At 45.1% G+C, this 22602-nt stretch overlaps 1 protein-coding gene across 1 annotated transcript in view; it reads right to left on the reverse strand.

Annotated features, from left to right (window-relative positions):
* The window catches only part of COL21A1 (collagen type XXI alpha 1 chain), a 268022-nt gene that overhangs the window by 130794 nt on the left and 114626 nt on the right, over nucleotides 1-22602 (reverse strand). The window contains exons 5-7 of the mRNA XM_085610868.1: nucleotides 16481-16558; nucleotides 7016-7111; nucleotides 6881-6934 (exon numbers count right to left, since the gene is read on the reverse strand). Coding sequence (XP_085466994.1) covers nucleotides 6881-6934; nucleotides 7016-7111; nucleotides 16481-16558 — 228 coding nt within the window. The remainder of the gene's footprint in view (nucleotides 1-6880; nucleotides 6935-7015; nucleotides 7112-16480; nucleotides 16559-22602) is intronic.

Below are 22602 nucleotides of genomic sequence, written 5' to 3' on the forward strand. Positions count from 1 at the left end.
TGCTGTCTTACCATCACTGAAACCAGTGACTCTCCGGTTACACCTGAATCTCTGCAACAACCCACTGAGCAACCTCCTGGGATCCAAACCTGTACAGATTACACACAGTGCACTGCAGCATGCATGCATGTATTGTACTAATATTAGAATATGGCACATATTCAGTGAGTGCCTTACCCCACTCAGCTGCATTACCAGGCAATGCATTTGACAATCAGATGAGGCCAATAAGATTGCAAAGCATATGCCTCTTGATCCTTCTGTGGAAAGCTGTATGCAGCATGGAGGATACAGATTCTAATCTTGTTGAGGCCAGCACAGCCTTTCATCCTTCTCAGGTTGACCTTTCTGCAGTGTTGTCAAAATGTCTCCACCTATGCCTCCTGGAAATCCTGAAGGGTTGAATTAAAATCTGTGGAGTAGCTCTGAATTAGTTTGAATCTTACCTGAGCAATCAATCCCAACAAATAAAACCTCAAATCACTCTCCAGCCCCCTACCACTCCAACAAGGAGTTCCACAATGTTCCATTCTACGCTTTCCAATCAGGTACATGGAACACCTCAACTTGCTCATGAGACAATTACAAATTTTGTTCCCCCTATGTACAGAGGAGCCCTTGAAAGTCTTCTCCCCTGAAGACATTGAGAGGCTGGCCAGTACTCCTGATGACCTGAAATGTAAAATAACTCACCACACCTCAAACCTAACACCCACGAGATGAAACTTCTAATCTCTCTTCCTTGCAGAAAACACTCCAGTTCAAGCCTTTAATATAACATGTATTTTCAAAGTTCATACAAGCGGAACTAATGGTCCATTGAGTAAGCGACCATATTTCTCTGTCTCAATATGAGGTAACTTCCTCATTACCTACGTCCCTACACGGACCAGAACATTTGCAGACCCTACTTTATTCCCCTGGCGAGAGTACAGCACCCTCATATCGCCCTGAAGAAGCCCATGTCTGGGCGAAACACGTTGGCTGTGCATCTATGAAAACCAAGCATATCTGTAATAAAGACACACCAAGGCTACAAACAGCAACGTGGACTATTTTTTTTATTTGTATTTGTTTCTCAACATAAACCTTATAATTTACTGTGTATACATGTTGCCTCTCATACCCTTTGTATGAATGTTTAACTTTATGGTCAAGGGGCAGCTGGTCATCTGAGGTGGGTAATATTTCGGAATTTAAGTGACTTGACTGGGCAGTGCAATCCTCCAGAACCCGGCTGCCTTCATCCAGTAGTAGCATGTATTTTCAAAGCCTCACGTTTACCCGTACGCATCTTGGCGCTGAATAACAGATGTTTATTGTTACCCAACTCAATGGTGCCTATTTTATTGAACTCCGAAGGATGACAGGCTGAGTGGACTTGTCTGAATTTGAATCTGTGACCATGAGGTCAAACACAGGCCCCTACCGTGGACGAATTAGTATACTCCTGTGTGCTCGAGTAGGGAGATGCTATTTTAAACATGAGAATATTGAGGAGATGTGGACTTCAGATGCACTGAAGAGTAAAAGCCAGTCATGTTTTCAAACTATGTATCTAAACCCCACTGATGGGAAACAGCGTTTACAACGCTGTCTCCACAACGCAATGCTATTACAATGCGTTGTTAGTACACAACACCATTACATTGCAAGTCATTACAACGACTTGCAGTAGGGTGCCCACTGGTATTGGATTTATAATCCAACACCTTCCCTGCTGTTGCGCAAACTGGAGTAGGAATAGTAAAAAATACTATTCCTAAGTCCAGCATGCCCCCTACTGCAAGCCGTTGTAATGACTTGCGATGTAATTGTATTGCGTACTATCAAATCGCATGAGTTGTAAAGACCTATATTCCCCACTGATATCTATTGCATCAAAAGTCGCCACATATACTTTATTTGCAGAAATCCTGAAAAGCAAACCAAAATGTATTCTTCAATGAGTCGAAGAGCCTAGCCCTAACATTGAAAATGACTGATCTCTATGTTTAGGTGAATGCTTTAGGGTGCATAAAGGTGCTGTACTGCAGGCACTCGAACAAAGGGTCTTTTGGGCATGAATACTGGTTTCATCTCTGTCCTGTTCTGCCACATAGGTACTCACAAACATTTTCCCGGGGGCCGCAAAGTTTGGTCTTTGGTGTGACTTTGCGCCACACTGATGCCAGCCGGGTGAGGGAGGTACAAAGGGAGTATTGTGGAAAGGAAGCATGTATAGCTAGTGGCTGAACTCAATTGTTCAATGAGGAACCAGAAAACCTGGGATGAATCAAGGCTTTTCTGCTTGACCAAATTGTGTGATCCTGGACAATTGTTTTATTTAATTTTCCCTCCTTTTTCTTCATTATCACATATAAGAGAACCTTGAAATACATGACTTCAGGATGCATGCTGGATATTAACACTAATGGCATTGTTGCCAAGGTGGGGGTGTGGGAAGCATGAATGTCTCTAAATTTGTGTTTGTGCACCGCTATAATTTGATTTACTAAGGTTAAATGGTTCGACAGATCAATGAAATACACTTTTTGAATATTGAAAAGACAATTGCATTTTTACACGTTTTACTGTCTTTAAAAATGATGTTCTTCCTAAAGTTAAGGGCCTAGTTACTTCCTTTCCCTAACTGCAATCAACCTTTAAATAAGTGCTTGCTGTATATTTAAATGTTTTAATGTTATTACTGAGTCGAGTAAACAGCAGCCCAGTGATGCTGCTGCCCAGGGGGCCGCATGTAGAGGTCAGGAGGGCCGCATGCAGCCCCCGGGCCGTCCTCTGAGTATCACTGTGCCACATTGTGTATACTTAACTTTTCATGTAACCATTAACAAAAGTTTCTTTTTTCTACAGTATGGACAAGATGCATGATCTAGGAAGATGGTATAGAGCTTAACATAAATATATGGATGTCAAACAATAACACACTTTAAATTTACAATGGTACAATATAAGAAAAAGAAGGTACACAAATATCACATATTAGAACAGTAAAAGCAGATTACAGTGGAATAAAATAAGGGCAGTTCCAAACATGGATTTCCAAGTACAGTGGCCCATACAACTAGTTCTAATGGATGGGCTTCAGTGAGGCTATGAGCATTATGAAGTCCTTGTATATACCGATATGTGTTGAAAGTATTTGCAGGAGTCAATTATTGTGCGGTGAGGAGTTGCAGGACTATGTGATATTTCAGGTGCTTTTTGAAAGATCTAAAGCATGGATCAAGTCAAATACCTGACAGCAAAGCCACTCTGTTGCAGGGATTCTGCTCAAACACAGAACTATGTGTAGAATTATGAGGCCTCAGTGCATTGGGACTGGGTCATCCTAACACCTTAGTATCCATGAGCCCAGGACCGACTATCTATAGTGTCTGACTTGCTCTCCTGCTCACTCACAGAGAGACAAAGGAGTAGACACCCCAGAACACAGAACTCCCAACTCTCAGGAATCGTGGTTGCAAGAAATACCCTTTCGCTTGCACTCTTGTACTTGTCCACAATAAGGTCTGACAGAGACACAAACAAGTTTAAAATATTTATTTTAACTAACGTGCTCTCATATGCAGTATACATGCCACAATAGGCAGGAAAATGCATAACACAAATATGGCAAGCAGAGCAATTAGTCCGTAAATCATGAAAAGAGCTGTCATTATAAAAGGACAGTGTAGCCTAATCTCCCTCCCTTGTATAGAAGCAGAATGATTAGATATTGAAAGATCTCTGGGCATTATCTGCAGACCCCGTACCTCAGTCTATAGATGGTAGATCTACATCATAGGTGCTGTCTTGCTCTTCTCCCTGGAAAGGTCCCTCTCCAAATGTGTGCTACTTATTTGTGTATTCCAATAAGACCAAAGTACGTATTACCCAACTACAGCTGCATCAGTATGTTTTATCTCGGTGCTAGGGCCTGACCACAACAGAATAACAAGGGGCATTGTTGATTGACCATACTCACAATGTTCAGACTAAATCTTAGGAACCTGCAGAGTGTTAACATAGCAATAGGTTCTCATGTGAAAAAGGCAAAAGAGACATTTGCAAAATAAACTTGTGTAGTAACGTGTGCAATGCAGCGTACAATCTGCAGTGTGCTCAAGCTAATTTAGAGAAGAAGACAATGTCCCCCTGGGCCATGTGAAAACTCAAGGGGCCAGATGTACAACTGTGGGAACAGCGCCTCACAAATAGCGAGTTATTGTCGACTCGCAATTTGCTAGGCGCTATTTCCAATGTACAACAGTGTATTTCACACTGTTAGCGATTCCCAGTGAGGTCGCAAATTGAGAGGTTAATGAATATTAATGAGCCTCCCGCAATTTGCGACCCCATTGGGAATGGCAGGCCCTCCCAGGTATGGTGGCCTACTGGACTCAGCAGACCACCATGTCTGGGAATGCTTTTAAATAAAGCTTTTTTTTTTTTAATGCAGCCCGTTTTCCTAAAAGGAAAACGGAATGCATTTAAAAAAAATAAAAAATTAAACGTTTTTGTTTAATTTTTTAAGGGCAGGCAGTGGTCCCTGAGACCACTGCCTGCCCTTAAAAAACTATTTTCCCCTGCATTTGCAAAGGGGAAGGGGTCCCTATTGCGAGTGCATTACCACCCTCTTGAAGAGGAAAAACATTCTTACATAGGGTTGTGCTCGCTATTAGGAAGGGAATGCCCCTTCCTACTAGCGAGTCGCAAAAAATTGCGAGTCGCAAAATAGGGTTTGTACATTCCCCATGCTGTTTTTGCATGTGCAAACAGGTTCGCAAAATGGTCGTACATCTGGCCCCAGCTCTTTGGAGCAAAATCCAAACAGGAGTGTGTGAAAGTAGAAGCTCTGATGCAACAAATCTTTACAATTGTAGATTAATGGTGCTGAGAGGGTGTCTCCGTCAGCATGAAAATGCAAGTTTGTTTTTGAGTTAGTGGGTGTGTTTAGCGTCAGACTTTTGAATATGATGCAAACAGATCTGAAAGTAGAGGAGACGTAGAATGAGAGTCTATTGAGTTCAGCAAGTGTGGTGTGATATAGTCAAATTTTCTTCTATTTGTAGTCAGCCTTGCAACTGCACGTAGGACAACAATTAATGAAACCCCTTGTATAAATGTGAGGCTAGGGAGCATGGAGATCCCATATTACATTCTCAAGATTAAGAGTGCTCTATGACCTGTTCGATTTCTTCTTTAGGAATAGTCTCCTTTTTATGAGTTTTAGTTGGTGTTCTGCATCCTTCACTAAATATTTTACTGGACCATCTAGGTTAAGCCTCTTGTTTTCATAAAGTAGATTATTTCTGGAGGAGGGTGTACCCCTATCAAATGCAAATCACTGGGGTAAGTCTCAACCCAGTTTGAAGTGAATTTCTGCACTCACATCATAGCTAAATCACAATAAATCGGGTGATCCCCCAGAGAAATGTGCAATAAATGTTCGTAATTCACTGTTATCCACCTATATTTCTATATGTAACTTGCAATTTGTCAGGCAGTGAATAATGATTTTCTCATGTGAATTTCACATTATCAAAATGTGGCAAAATGTGAAATGCAAGTACATTGACACATTATATATAATATTGAAATGTCTAATTAAAAGAAAACACACATTGAGTATTAGTTTAAATCAGGGGCGGCTCCTCCGCTAGAGTGGAGGAGCATCGCCCAACTGATCTCAGAGCAGTGGAAAAGGGAAAAATAAAATGACAATAAGGTTATTATCATTTTATTTTTCCTTGCTGCGGTGCTGGGTTAGGGTGGGGCTGGTGGCTCAGGGAGGAAGAGTATACTGTGCAATGCACACTGAAGGGCGATTATGATGTCGGGTGGAAGGCCTCTGCCTGACACCGTCTGAGAATCGGCACCGACTGACTCGGGGTCGGTGGTTCCGCCCGCCACATTACCATGCTATCGAACACCGTTCGGTCGGATTCCCATTGTTTCCTATGGGAGTTCGTGTTACGCCCGACAACTGGCCATAACACAGGCTCCTATGGGGAAATGGGGGGTGTGCAGAAAACCCTGCACCCTGTCGTGGGCACCCCATGGTGCCATCCACACACTGCAGGGCTTTACACGGGGGTCCCTTCGGTACCCCCTCGGCCCCCACCCAGAGGCCGTAGGATGAATGGGACCCTGTCAGGGCCCCCCATAGTCACTTTCCAACAGCCTTTTTGTTTCAGACAGGCCAACGTGGATAGGGTGTTGGAAATCGACATTGTAATCCCGAGGATGGAAACGCTGTTCATAGTGGTGTACAATGCGGTTCCAACTGACATGAATACACCGTGAGTCGCTCTGAACTGATTCGGATTGACTGCATGATTTACATACCGACCGTGAGCATCGTAATCGGGCGGTCGGAATGTAAACCGACCAAGTTGGTCAGAAGGGCCCTGATGCGGTAGAGCAGATTCTGTTTGTCAGGAGGAGGCTTTCCTCCCTACTTCATAATTAGCCCCTAAGGGCGGATGACTGCTTGGCCGGCACTTTCGGGCCAGCCAAACCCTCATGCGCGCCTTGCATTTTCCCCACCAGGCTGCATTACACAGCCTAGTAAGGAACATGACAAGGGCCTCAGACCCCATCTGAGCACCGATCCACGGTGCTCAGACCAATCACAATGCTGAAGTAGCGTTATGATTGGCTTAGGTGAGCCTATGTCCTCCGGACTCTTCTGCAACGATACAGTAGAGACAGAGGCGGCAGCGGCATGAGCAGGTAAGTGTTTTTAAAAAAAATATTTTGTTTCCAAACCCATCCTCCCGCCCCCCTCCACCATTCCCTGCCAGCCGGCGCTGGAAATTATTTGTTAATACCGTGCAACTAAATCGATTGCGGCACAAAATTATATTCCAGAGTAAAATGCATCAATTATTACCAGATTTCCAGGTCTTCCAAGATCTCCAGGAATTCCTTTGTGCCCTTTTTGCCCCTAAAGAAGAAGAGACACCAGTGTTGTTAGTTCTATTTCACATTATAAAGTGCAGATGTTCAAAGACAATGTGGACTGTACCTTGGGCCCTGTAATTCCTTGCACACCTGGCCCTCCATGGGAACATTTGCATCTTCTTGGGTCTCCACCAAGGCCTAGTTCTGCACTTCCTCCACACTGGGGAAAGAAAACGAGGGAATGTAGTGAGTGGCAAAAACACTACACAACTGTTGTCATAAGATACACTTTCCAAATGTCATATTTCTCAAAAGGTCACTAAAGTAAACACTTTCATAAATGTTTTTGAATAAACGTTCTTTTGAGTGCACTAAGTGTGTTGCTCCAATCCTTGACTCAATTTAACAGTGGAAAACATTGTGTAGTAAATTCCAACAATAGAGTGAGGTAGTACACCTGGTCTACGCCATTATTTAGTAATCTGAAGCGAAGCGTTTCCTGACACCAGTATTTGTTCGGTGCCAGATTGTGCTTTCATGTCCAAAGGCAACTGTAAAAGTAAAAAGTGTTTCAATTCACAATGTATCACAATACTTTAATATCGTATTATGAGCTTGTCAGAAAGGTTAAAATGGTGTCCAGTAAAACACCATCAACTATTCGTAGTTTTAACATGCGTGTGCCAAAAGACGAAGTTATTTAGAGGGGTCTGCTAGAAGTACTGCTATTTTCCAGTGAAACAACATTTTGCAAGAGGTGATAAGTGATAAACTTAACAGACATTTTGGGAGTCATGTGATGAGATTAAGTTGTATTAGAACATTGTAATGTTGGGAGCTCCATTGAAGACAATGGAGTGCTCCGGGCTTCTAATGGCCGACATTCCAATGTTGTCGTTCACAGCTGTTGTGTATAACAAAGGCTTCACAGAGCCGAGGGGATTTCAGTCCCCTCAGGCTCCGCGAGGCCTTTGTTTTAACATTTTAACATTTTGTTAAAACTTTCTGCCCTCTAGTGGTGGAATGTTCTAATAGCCCTCCGCATCTGGGCTATACCAGCATTAAAGTCCTGTTCCCTTATTAAAGGCCCGAGAAGCTGGAGTGGGCCTTAAAGGTCAGGTACAGTCCACCACAGTGGGCAGGCTGTAAGGCTATAATAGCCCAGAGGTCCCACAGATCTTAAAAACAAAACACTTCTGAAATGGTCTGCAGCAAGAAGGTGTAATGTGTAGATTAATCAGAGTGCCAGTGCTTGTACAGCAAATACCTATGTGGGCGACAGCTTCTGACATGGTTGAGAACCTGCGAGTCATTTTTGATCTCCTTCTCCATTTTGCTGGGGGAAAATGCATGTGACCTTGGTGGTAGAACGTTGTGCTCTCTCTCGCCATTTCTGCATCCATCTACACAGCTTTTGATACATTTCAGAATAATTAGTAGATTGGGGTGTGGCGTAAAGTTCTTAAGGGCTGGTATCTTATTATATTGAACCAAGGCACACATTCATGCTGGACCATGTCTACAATGCATAGAATTTTAAAACGTTATCTCGTTGTAAATCAATGGAGTTCTTTCAGAAGAGGACGAGGGTGGCAAAATCCTGGGGCTCTAAGTACTAATCTAGCTTCAGCATTCTGGATGACTTGAAGTCTTTGGAGGAGACACGTCCAGAACCATATACATAAAGAGAGAGATTTGGCAGAGTCAAGCCGAGAATCCAGTGAAGGCAGATATAGGGCTTTCTTTCCTAGTCTCGTCAAGCAAGGGGGTAATTTTAAAGAACATTTTAAGATGGAATTCACAAGAGAAAATCCTTGAGAATACTGGACTAGTAAGAGAGAGGTCACTGTCAATCTTTACTCCTCCCAGACTCTTTACAGTTTTTACTGGTAATGCAATGTTACCCATTTCTGAGAGCCAGTAACAATCTAGCCGAGGTCTGCATGTCCATTGACTCTCACCATCCCGTGTCATCGGCACTGTGAAGTAATTTCACCAGAGAGCTCACATATTCGATGCGGTGTCAAGGCACAGTCCTGCTGGACTTCGTGCTTTATCACTCAAACCAGATAACAGTTGTCCTGTAACGAAGCAAGCCTAGCATGTAGTCAACTAATAAGTATATTTTGGTTTACGGCACTGAAGGCCACAAGCAAGTCTCGTAATATCAGTGCATTTACATTGATGCTGTCTGCCTCTGGTCTGAGGTCATCATCTGCAGCCAGAAGGTTTGGTTCTATACTATGGTCAGGACGAAGACCTGCTTGGATTTGCCCTATTAAATTAGTAGATGAAATATGTTTCCCTAGTTGTTTGGCCACGTTATTTTCCAGCATTTACGCTGCAGTTCATTTAAATATTTTCATAATTTTACAATCTGGATCTATTTTTGACAAAGTAGGCTTAACCATTTCTAGACTGATCTAAGTAGGCATTTAACAGGGCTTTCAGTGGAAGGAGAGCCGAATCGTGTAACAGTTTGAGAAGATAACATGGAAGCAATCAGAGGTGGCCCAGTTATTAAGTATGTTAAAGCATCATGTAGTCTTTCAAAATCAGATTGTTACAAGCTTCGAGAAAGCAAAGAGAGCAGCAGTTTTCTGTGGTGACAGGTGACACATTCTGAGCTCCAACTTCCTGTCTCAGCTCTGTGATTGTATCTATACAGTGCTTGGGTAACACCCTTACATACTTTTGGGCACAGGGTGACTTGAGATTGACATACAATTCTTGAATCATTTTAATCAATTCTCTGATTATTTTTAAACCTCTTTCTGGGGATTATAGGAGGTGATAATCATCTCTGAATTAAAATCTTTGTTCAGCAGTTTCACTGTAATTTCATATTTCCTGCACATCTTAAAATTAGTTTTTCAGGCTTAATCATATTTGCCTTACTCCAGTTTTGGCACATTTTACCTGAATGGGCTACCAAGAGGTTCAGTGCTTGCATTTCTGCAGTATGAAGTGGAGCTAGCTCATTAGAGGTCTTGGTGACCCAGTAGTTATAATCCTTGCATTGATTTTTTGCATTGTGTTATTCAGGTGCTATGTTTTATTCTAGTGTCTCCTGAGACTGAAAAATATAATTGTTTCTTCATTGACAAGTCTAAAGATGGCCTTTTTTATATTGATTTTACTTTTGTTGACTATGATAGTAAATCTCATTTATAGTAACCAGGCCATAAATTTGGCTCAGTCAAAATGTTCTGAAAATCCAAATTGCGGATCCAAATATGGTTGAGTGTGTGTGCTTTTCTACGTGTAGAGCTAGATAGTCTTTGATGCAGATCATCAAAGACATGAAAAAGTGGTGCGATCCTATCCTCGTCTTGGGGCGCTTCCAGAACTTTCCAGCTGGCCCTTGCTGTGCCATATAGTGGAAGCAGTATGGAGAGTTTACCTGCTCTGACTGCAGATCCAAATTCCCAGCTCATTGATCTTGTTCTTAACACGGTGTTTGCATAGCTGGTCATAACACAGGGTTTGCATAGCTGGGATTCAACATGAGCTGCAGCAGGAATACATCCTGCCCTGGTGACCAGAGTGCATGAGGCATCTCATGAAAGTCAGCAAAAGCGATGCACAATGAGAGAAATGAGGGGGGAGACCATTAGCCGAGCAACCTTGCATCATGGAAAGTTTGTGCATGAAGTAAAGGTATGCAACGAGAGAGGCTTTCGATAAGGAGGGGGCTGTGCCAGGTGGAGAATCTCTGCAGGGGCAGGCTCTGCAGCGTGAGAGAAAAGGTGAGTGAAAGGATGTGCAAGGTAGAGGCTGCGTTGAGAAACTATGTTGGGAGGCACAGATAGGGGCACGCTTTGCAAACTAGAAATGTAACTCTGTATTGGGAAGATGTGATTGTGGGACCTGCCGAAGGAGGTATAGAGCAGTGGAGACGTTCAGCAACTGGGAGGAGTGGGTGAATAAAGTGAGAGTCGGGAGAGCAGAGGATGCCCCCTGCGGAGCCTGGACTGGGGGCCAGGTGAAGAGCTCCACTCCTGTCTAGAGGTTTGACAGTTGGCGCTCCCCCCCCAAATTAACAGCCTGAGTGGTGGTGTCTAGATTGGAAGTACTCTCCTATTTGCGCCTGAGAGTCTCAGTGCTGAGAAGAGGGGTCAATTAACGCCAGGAGAGACACTTACGACCATGTTCACCCACAAGTATATGCTCATCAGTGTCCTCCCATACACGCTGAACATGGGCTGCAACAAGGTGGTGGGGCTGGGCCAGGCCAACCAAATTGATAAGTATAAGGTTGCTGTGGGCCGAGAGGGTGGAACTGAAGGTGGGGATCCGCCATCGGAGCAGGAAGAACAATCCCAAGACCCCTCCCTGAAAGACATTCTGAGGGCAATCACGGAATTACAAGGAACCTTAGAACCCCAACTTGACTCAGTTATGGAAGAAGCAAACCTACTCAGAATGGACTTTCGGAAAATGTCTGAGAAGGTGTGGGAGGTGGAGGCAGGCATTGGGGGCCTGCAGTCCAAGACCAAATGCTTGAAGGAGCAGGTTTCACGACTCACCAAGAACCAATCCGATATTTTTGCTTGACTTGAAGACCAAGAAGGGAAAGGCCGACGGAATAATATCCGAGTAGTAGGAGTACCGGAGGGTATGGAAGGTCCGTCGATGGACCTATTGTTGGAAGACCTCATCCTCAACAAGTTGAAGCCCAAGCACATGTCCTCATTCTTTTCTATTGAGATGGCCCATCGCGCGTTTGGGAGCCTAACTCGCCCAGGAGCACCTCCACGCACAATCATAGCACGGATACTACATTTCAGAGACAGAGACGCCATGTTGCAGGCGGCGTGTCAGAATGGGGATCTCCATCATGATAATGCAGTCATCCATTTTTTTCCGGATTTCACGCTCCATGTCCAGTGCCAGCGGTGTTCGTTTGATGCTGTCAAACATTCCCTACGTGAAGCCAATGTGAAATACATGATGCTCTTCCCGGCGAAACTTAAAATCATTGATGAGGGAAAAACGTATTTCTTTGACTCACCAGTGGAGGCGAATGATTGGCTGGAAGGCTGGCGCAAAGTTGAACGTAAAGGTGGGACGACTCGATCACCTTCCAAGACTAGTAGCACGGCTGAAAATCGAGAGACGGAGATCGCAAGATGGAGCATGGAACAGAGGGCCTAGAACAGCATCGATGACCAATATTTGGTTCAGAAGATGTCTCTTCCCCCCCCCCCCCGAAAGTATTGACATTAAGTGCTTCCTAGCTTGAGTCTGGGGTTGATGGTTGGGTGAAGGGTTCCTTAATGGCGCAGGTGGCGAGAGTCACCTCGTGAAGATAAAGGGCTGCAGAGACATTAGTGGCGTGGCACCACAAGACTCTACCCTGACAGCAGGGGATACGTATAACAGGACTAAGTTACTTCTTAGCTTTTCTTTAAGGGTCTAGTTGTATCTTACAGCGGTTAGATGAAACTTCACGCTGGCAGTTAGCATGCTGCCCCTTCTTTACTGTTTACTATAACACTGTTTGGGCGACAGGCACTCTGTGTGTTTGGGAGGTAGGTTGTTTATTGCTCACCTAACAAGGTTGCAGGGAGGGGGGTTGGGAATGTTATTCAATGTTGTTTTGAATGTTTACGCATGTGCTCAGTACCATCACAGTCGAACAGGTGCAGCAGGTTGTCATAGAATAGCTCTGGGAGAGGGAAGGACTTCTAAGGATATGCTTCTAGCTTTTAACCATGGGGGAACAGTCTAACATAAGGGTGGGGACCTGGATTGTTAACGGACTGGGCAACAAAATTAAGTGCACCCTTGTCCTCCAACACATTAAGAGGCACTCCCCCGACGTAGTCCTGATTCAAGAGACGCACCTGAAGGGTAGCAAGTGTAAAGCACTGGACAGATTTGGGTATAACCAATGTGTGGGAGGACAAAGCAGGCTGCAGTGTTGCAGCAGCGGGTAAATGGAAGGGGCGCACCATTGTGCTATGTTCAATTTATGTACCCCTGGGACTTCATAGGATGGTCCTTCCGAAGATTAGTTCCTTCCTACTTGAGTTGCCCTTGGGCACCCTCCTGGTGGGTGGAGATACAAATGCAGTTATGGATTCAGAGCTGGATCGCTCTAGCTCTCGGGCGGGCAGGAGGGAAGAGCGTGACTTAGCAGACTTCATGATGGCCATGGGTATGGTAGACCTGTGGCGCACACACAACCCCTCGATTAAGCAGTACACAAACTACTCTGTGAGACATGGCTCCTTTTCTAGGATTGACTACCTCTTCACCCGGATTGACAAAGTAGACGAGTTTATAAACCCAAGGCATATGTCACGGGGCATTTCCGATCACTCTCCGGTAGGGGTGGCCATTAGGGGACCGCTCCTTTCTAGGACAGCCTATCCAAGGAATGACCCCTGGCGTTTTCAAGACAAAGAATTTCGAGACCAGCTCTGTGAAGGCTCGGGGCTCTACTTTCAGGAAAATAAAGGGTCAGTGGCTTCGCACATAATAATATGGGAGGCCTATAAAACTGTGCTGAGGGGGCAGTCACAGGCTCTGATTGGCGCCCAAAAAAAAGGAGGAGTGGCTTCAAATTACATCTTTGGAACTGGAGATAGCCGAGTTGGAACGAGATGCCGCTAGCAACACCTCTAGTGAATCCAAGCCTAGATTAGCTTTAAAGCAGCGTGAATTACGAGCGCTAGCGGACTGTGAAGCGAGAGCGTATACCCTCGCGACTCAACACAGGGTGTACGACATAGGTGACAAAGCGTGGAAACTCCTGGCGTGGCTCGGGAAACGGGATAGAGAACGCTCCTGAGTGAAGGGTGTGATACACAAGTCAGGACACAGCAGACAAAGCAGAAGTTTTTGCTACACACTTTGAGAGGGTATATGCGCCTGTCAGTACCAGAACCGAGAATGACTGTGAGGAATTTTTAAGAGATTTCTCCCTCCCCGAAATATCTGATAAATTGAGAGCCTCACTAGATGAGGATCTCACGACGGAATAGTTGGGAGAGGCCCTGAGTCACCTCAACTCGGGGAAGGCAGCAGGGCCCAATGGTCTACCAGAGGAGATCTACAAAAGTCAGGCTTCCATAATAGTACGGCCGCTGCTAGACATGTTAGTAGAGGCCTGAGAATGGGGGCAGCTCCCGCTTCTGTATGAGAGTCCTAGCACGCAGGTGAGAGTTAATGGAGTAACATCCAGATCCTTCCAGCTGGGGAGAGGTACCAGACAGGGTTGCCCTCTATCCCCACTGCTATTTGCTCCCGCACTGGAGCCACTGGCACACTGGGTCCGAAGAGACCCGATGATTTGGGGGATAGGGGCTCCGGGAGGATGGAAGGAACGATTTTCGCACTACGCGGATGACATTCTCCTATACCTGGCAAGGCCATATTACTCGATGGCGAAGGTACTCCATATTCTTTAGCTCTTCGGTAGCTACTCAGGTTACAACATTAACTGGTCTAAATCGGTGGTGTTTCCACTGTCGGGCTCCCCCTCCCAGGTTAACGGCAGGTTGTGAGGCCCCAGTGGTGAAAGAGGAGTTTAAATACCTAGGAATACACATTGTAAGGGATTGCGTGGCGTTTATGCAGAGTAACCTTGATCCCCAGATGGAACGCCTCAGGTGCTAAAATACAGCATTGGCGTACCCTCACATTGTCTCTCATGGGCAGGGCAGCCCTTTTCAAAATGATGGCCCTGCCGCGCCTCCTTTACACTCTCCAGAATACCCCCTATTGAGTGCCCCCAAAGATTTTCAAAAGAATATCTCACGAAGTCCAGATACTGTTGTAGCAGAGAGGCACCCCCAAGATAGCGCTATACAAACTGCAGATGGGTGTATGATGGGGGATTAGCGGTCCCAGACATTAGGCTGCACTGATGGGCCTCGCAGCTGCTGGTTATAAATGATTGGATGTACACTAACGAGAATGAACCTGCATACAGAGAAGATAGAGCTGCGATGCGCAAGGGCCACTTGGCACAACTCTTATATTCCAGAAGGAGGCGTCTGGAGTGCCCACTGCACACAGGAGTAGTGGTGGAGTGCTGGAGAGAGGCCAATAGAATGTAAGGCTGGGCCGGGAAGTTGACCAGCCGGACCCCACTGTGGGAGTGGAATTCTCCTGAGAGACGTAGCAACCTTAGAGGGCTTCGGAAACTGGAAATTGATAGGCATTGAGCATCCGGGTGATGTCTGGAGAGGGGAGGCTCCACTTGCATTTGAAGGCTTGCAGCAAGAATATGCTTTACCAACCACACAAAGATATCACCACCGTAGACTTATACAAGCCCTGCGAGGTTACATCCAACAAGGCACCCCCTTACTGGACTACTCACCTCTAGAGGACAGGCTGCTCCTAGACCCTATTCCTGAAAAGCCAACTTCCACAATATATCGTAAGTTAATGAATAACGTTCAGGACTCTCTGGTGACCTTGAGATCAATATGGACAGACGGCCTCAGAAACGTAGATGACACAGACTAGCAGGAGGCAATACAGAGCCCTAGAGCAGTTCAGACAAGGTTCAGATTGATTCAACTTAAGATACTACACCGTACCTACAACCCACGCACGCTCTTACATACCTGGGGCAGGGTCCACACAGTGCTTTGTGTTAGGGGGTGCCAGCAGGAGGGTACCTTTTTTCACAATCTATGGGAATGTCAGGTGATAGCAAGCTATTGGCAAGCCGTCACAGACGTAATGTCAAGGGTCTCTGGAGTGACGGTCCCTATGGATGCCAAATGGCTTCTCCTGATGGTCAAGGGCGACTTGTACTGGCCCCGGTATATAGGAATATGGCTCGCTCTTGCAGTGGTGATTGTCAAAAGGAACATTGCAAGGAGATGGAAAGTGCCTTCACCTTCATCCTTGCGAGAGTGGGAATGTGTTCTTGACTGGTGCCAACAAGCTGAAGGAACAGTATATAAAAGCAAGGGGTGTATTAAAAAGCAGGGGAAAATATGGTCACCATGGCATAAATATAGACCGTAGCTGGGAATCGAGGAACTCACACAGGATGGATGTTATCAAGATGGTGCAGATACCTGATTTATTACAATGTACAATGTTGTGTATACCAACTGTATGTATGGTCTGCCACATGTTGGGTGTTGTTGGAATTGGGAGGGACCCAAGTCCTCACACCTCTCTGGGTTAAAAATGTTGGGATAATAAGAAGTCAACCATGTACGGATTATAGAAATTGCTGGTTTGTATGGTCATATGAGCAAAAGTTAATAAAAAGAATTTTAAAAAAAGGAAATAAACTACAGGTGACCATGGAGCCCTTGTACTCTCTACACAAGAACTGTAATCGTTTCATACTTTGAACATTTGGAAACGTTCTGAAAAACTGATTGCTCTAGCACAAGACAATCTTCTCTGAAAACAGAAAGCTTGGGCATGCTACAAGTGTTCTTTAAAAAAAAAAACTGGTAGCATACCTATCCTCGCCTTGCTATATGCATTGCTATTAGATGTAAAGTACCGCCAGGCATTGGTGTCCATTATGACACTTATCATTGCTATGTTGCATGTGCAGGAATGCAATAATGCAATAAGGCAAAGGCAGATGGTGAGTACTCACTATGTCATTTAGTTCACAGCAACCCTCAGCAGAAGCTTTATCTGGATCACAGTGTATCTCAAGCTGTTGTATATCCACCTAAGAGACAAAGGAAAGATTTGCACATATTAGACTTCATAGCTACTGCTAGACGCATCATAAAGAGTACAGATAATGAAAAAAGCGAATATAGATAGTACTCAAAAGAAAGCATGCCCCATTAATAATGTCCGAAACAACATCTTTAACAACATTGTAAAATAGTCATTCACAGTACAGGACCTCTAAATAGTTATCATAGACCTAACTGAAAGATTTGTAGACTGTCACCTACCCTTAGTTGCGCAGTCCTAACCTCAATGCCATATGACATGATGACTAATGGATGTTGTAGTGGTGGTAAGATAACTTTACATTTTTGTGGGACTCTAAACATTAACCAAGCTTTAGCAGGCAGAATCATATCTGGCTTGGTGAGATGCCTGGTCTGGGTTATGTTCATTCCCATGTAAATGAACTCATACAGTGTATAGTCCCTCTGCTTCACTCTAATTTTGCAGTTTTCCCTGTGGAGTGACCCAGGGATTCCTTCTAGTGCCTGTGTTTTCTGTTTGTACCTTCAGACTCAGGCTCTAACAATCGGATCAATTTGATTTCTCATCACCTTTAAAATGTCTATACCCATATCCTTCCGTTTTCAGAGCAAACACTGGTTTCATTAGCTTACTGCTCACGGTATGTTTTATCATCATCAGGAAATGGTTGCAAAAAAGCGGACTGAAATTGAAAATACGCAAAATAGAGGTAGTGAACCCAGACAATTAGTAGGAGCTGCAGTGGTGGAAGGTAGATTTACAAACGGACTAACATTAGCTGCGTTGACTTAAACATAAATTATGGGCCCACTCATATTCAACTCATCTAATATTTTATGTTATTGGTTAATGCAGTATTATTCTTTTCATACATTTCTGATTAGGAATTTTAAATATTGTATTTCCTAGCTGTAATGCTATTTGAGTGATTGTTCCATAACCCCACTCATATCCCTTATTAAAGGCGGTCTTGAGCTTGGCCTGTGCTATCATGAATGCTTTTGGCTACATTTTACCAAACACGTAAAAGTCATTCATGCTGCCCTAAAACTTGGAATAAACTGCAAGCCAATGTTTAGGTTAAAACATGCCAATGGACCTGATTTACAGAGAAACACATGTGTGTGCTTTGTTAATGCTAATGTAAATAAAGAAGAATTTCTTCTTGTCCTTAAACAAATGTAATAATTGCAAAATCACATTTAGAGAGCACACCCAACACACTGGTGTAACAATTTGAGGGTGTGAATTTGTGCAACCAACAATAAGTCCGGGGTGAAAGTATTCCATGTGGAAATGCACAATAAGATGTGCTCCATCATGACTCCTAAAGCCAGCCTTCCCATGTGAATACATGGTGGCCCACGTCACTAGGCACAGCCCCGGAACCCATGGACCACGCACGCAACCTGGGGGTCATCCTCGACTCCACTCTCTCCATGACCAGGCAAGTCAACGCCGTCTCCGCACCCTGCTTCAACACCCTCCGTATGCTCCGCAGGATCTTCAAATGGATCCCCCTCGACACGAGAAAAAACGTTACCCAGGCCCTCATCACCAACAGACTCGACTACGGGAACGCCCTCTACTCCGGAACTACAAACAAGCTCCTGAGACGACTCCAACGCATCTAGAACGCCTCGGCCCGACTCATCCTCGACGTCCCCCGCCGCAGCCACATCACACTCCATCTGAGAGGCCTGCACTGGCTCCCCGTCAACAAAAGGATCACCTTCAAGCTCCTGATCCACGCACACAAAGCACTGCACAACACCGGACCCACCTACCTCAACAACCGACTCACCTTCCCCACCCCCACCCGAAGCCTCCGCTCAGCCAACCTCGCCCTCGCCACAGTCCCTCACATCCGAAAGACCACCGCCGGCGGCAGATCCTTTTCCTACCTCACCGCCAAGACCTGGAACACTCTCCCCACCATCCTACGACAGACCCAGGACCTGCTGGCCTTCAGAAGACTCCTCAAGACCTGGCTCTTCGACCAGTAGCACCCCCCCCTCCCCAGCGCCTTGAGACCCTCTTGGGTATGTAGCGCGCTTTACAAATGCAGTGATTGATTGATTGATTGATTGAATACCTATGGGGGAACATGTTTCTCCAGGCCCCTTGGTATTTGGTATGAGGATGGACTGTGCTGGCAACCTCAAATTATTTAAAACACATCCAGTGTGAGGTAATCCTACAAAATGTCTATATGTTCGACTCATGTATGTGTTTCAGTGACCCTTTTTGTGCTCTCAGCTCCCTATGCCTTACAAGCTTGTTAATAGTATTTGGTGTTTAAACACTGTATACACAGTGGTGACGCCTCCATTAGGGTGGCAAAGATAATTTTATTGCCAATCTGTCTGTCATTCTGCCAGTCCTAGCGGAATCTGAGGGTGAGGCAGGGCCATTGCTGCTGATTGGCAGCCTCAGGGAAGAGTAATGGCCCTGATGGTCACTCCAAGTGTGCATGTCAGTTGGGCTGGCTGTTTTACGACTGCCTACCCGGCATGCACACTTTAAACCTCTCCAACCTGAGGTGCGTTACACAGCTGGATGGAGAACAGACACAGGCAGCTAGTGTCTGAAGGAGTGCTGAGCCAGCCTACTCCAGCAAATTCTGGTACTTCTCTCATTCTGGTTAATAGTATAACAGCATGAGAGCATCGTCTGGATTGGTTAGGGTATTTGAATCTTGGACCCTGTGCTCGGAGGAACACTGCTGCAGTGGGTAGGTATACTTTTCAATTCTTATTAGGAGTTCCTTTTGAGTCACTGACAAGCACTGTGAGAAACTTACACTGCCTTCAGCCTCAACTCCAGAGCTCTCAACGATGGCCCATTTTAAATACTGTGTAAAATAGACCACGATTGAGAGCTTCGGCGTTGAGCCTAAGGGCATTGCTGATTTCTAACAGTGCCTGTCAGTGGGCTGAAATATTCGCCCCACAACTTGCAGGTGTCAGCAGCCACCTCTGTGTATATATGTTTCAGCTCATTTCATTTGAATATGAAGTTTGATGCATTTCATCAACTCACAAGTGTTAACACAGGAATCAATATTTTGCTGGTGAAATTGTTCACTGAGTTTGATGCTATATTGGACAAAGCATTGCATGGTCCCAGCTTGCACCAGTGTCAACCTTGATTTGGTGTGCAAGGTGCAAGCACAACTGCACCTAGTTATGAATAAATGCGCTCCCTCGAGGGCAGTCAGGCACTCTCAAAGATTTAGCCGGTGCCTGAAAGAGCAAACTAGTGGCAGTCAAAGAGACCGTTTGTAACTACCACTCTATCTTTTACTGCAGGCAAACGAGCTTTCCTTTAAGGGGAAAGCAAGGCCCTCCACAAGGGCGTGCAGGCTGTGATTTCTATACTCTGCCTGGAACTCCAGTGAGCCTCCTGATTCCCTCCGTTCTGCATCACAAAGGGGACCTTCGAGGGGTGCCCATTATGTGCACCACCCCCTCTATGCCACACAGCCACAGGGCCTCTTTGTCACAGCACCTGCCTCAGTAATTTTGTACAGGTACACAGGCAATGATGTTTCCTCATATGCACAAGGTAAAGAAATATGGGGCAGATTTATGTTGCACTTGCGCCACTTTTGCACCGCCGTTGCGTCACTTTTGTGACGCAGCAGCGGCGCAAATCCTGCGCCATGGTGCGGGGTATTTACAACGTGACGCATCTGGGAGATGCGTCACGTTGTAAAGCCCTGCGCCACATGTAGGCGTTCCAGGGCAGGTGGGGGCGTTCCGGCGCAGGAACGCCTCCTAAAAGTGGCTGAGTGAAATCTACAAGATTTCACTCAGTCACTTTTAGGCCCATGCTGCGTCAAAACCCTGCGCCTGCTTGAAGCAGGTGTAAGGATTGATGCAGCATTGTACAGATAGAGCCCCCCAGAACATTGCTGGAGCTGCGTCGCGCTTGCGACGCAACTCCAGCAATGCGCCACTTTTACGGCACAGATGCGTCACGCATCTGTGCCATTTTTGCCCCATGGTGCGCCGCATTATAAATGCGGCGCATCCATGGTGGCGCATCTGTGGCGCATAATAACTGGCGCATCCCTGCTGATATGCAGGGATGCGCCAGTTATCATAAATCTGCCCCTATGTCTTGACATTGTGCCGCTGCAGATGTCCACCCACACAAAATGTATTACAGAGAGAGCTGCACAACGGTCTGTGGCTCATTGTGTACTACAGAAGTGCCTGGGGCAAAACGAGCAGGCACAAACCCCTGGTGTTCCCATGAGTACTTTGGTATATAGGCCCCTTGCCCAGAAGTGCTGTGTCTACAAAAATCTTGAACTTTCTTGTGCCCACAGGTGAAGAGTTTTGTTTACTAAGCTGTACTGAGAATCCATCTTTGCGTGTGGCCTCGGAGTCTTCAAAGAACGCTGGCTTGACTCCTACGGGAAGAGTTGCTCCCTCATGCATCCATGGTTCTAGACACAATGTGCAGCTACATCAGGAAACAGATTCTAACTGGCCACCAACAAAGATCACATACAAGAGGTGTGTTATGCTTTGCTCACAAATGTTAACAGCCAAATGAATCCACTGGGCACGGCTACTTCTCCACTATATGGATTCTTTGCATGAGTCAGTGAAAGATGAATGCCTAGGACCTGATTACAAGTTGCTAGTGATATTCCGACTCATGCTTTAACCCCTGTTTACGCATGGGTCGGAATTATGAGTTTGAAGGAATTTAACGCATCCAATAATTACCAGATGCGTTAAATACCTCAACCTTCTTTACATTTTTGACAGGTCAAACCTGCCGAAATGTAGCAAGGGAAACATACAGGGGCATATTATTAAGAAATCTTTTGCCACTTTAGCGGCACATATCGCCGAAAAAGCGGCGATTTTTTTATCGCACTATCAACAAGAACACGCTAACATGCTTTAGTGCTTGTTTTCTTGAGATAGCTGCTGTTTTTTTTTTTGCTCTGCATGTCAGCGATATTTATCGCTAATGACATGCAAAGTAGGCCTTCCTCACCAATACTACACGAAAACAGTCGCAAACACAACTTTGCACTATTAATGCGGCACCGGACCCGCGAAGCGATTAAAAAAGCAGCGATAACCGCAGGATTTTAACACCTGTTTAAAAGTTGACTAAACCATCTTTTGTATGGAGGTGGATTGTGTGGTTAAATTCACACTTGCCTATTAGCAAGCTTTTCATTAGAGCTTACTAATTATCGCTTGGTTTCTCACACTTTTGCTGCTTATCGCCGTCTATCGCTGGATTTGACTTCGCCTCTGATCAAAGCGTTGCTAATACGCCGCTAACACAGCGATGTCAACCAGCGATAGACGGCGATAAAAGAAAACACGCTAAATGCGATTTGCGATTATTATCTCATTCTGTTGATAATATGCCCCACAGTGTTTACTGTGTCTTGTGTTTCCTTTTGGCGTGTTAAACACCAAAATATGCATGTTATTCCCCATAACTCGTCATAGGTGTTATTTATCGGACCCAATAAATAGCCTATCCCGTGGTATCGTTATTTATCAGGGTTGACAAACAGTGCTTCAGCATGTCCACGACAGAAGCAGGCTGTAACGTGAACACTGGGACAGTAACAAAACAGTATTTTAAATATTGAAATGCCCAATATAATTAACATCACACTTCGAATAAAAAAGAAGCTCATGCCCTGTCCTGTATACAAGCATTTATTACTGTTAAAGTGCGTCTCCCAGAGATTTGTAAACAGCAGAGACTACGCAGGATGCCACAGTGTCTCCTCGGAGACTCCCGGCTAGAGTCTGTAGTTCTGAAATAGCGACCGTCTCTTTGAATAGAAGCGCCGTGCGTTTGAATTTTTCGAAATGACTTCTGGCTTGGTCATTTGATGACAATGGACTCTGCGATTGTTTTACTTAAACTGTTTCAGAAGCCGGCGAGATACCATTTTAACCCATTGTTCAATCATACACAATCAAATCATTAATGCAAATTATTTTAACATTGATGTGATCATGTAAGCTTCGACGCACAACACAGGTGTAGGATTCA

This window comes from Triturus cristatus, chromosome 6, assembly GCF_964204655.1.
Source record: "Triturus cristatus chromosome 6, aTriCri1.1, whole genome shotgun sequence".
NCBI classification, from domain to species: domain Eukaryota; kingdom Metazoa; phylum Chordata; class Amphibia; order Caudata; family Salamandridae; genus Triturus; species Triturus cristatus.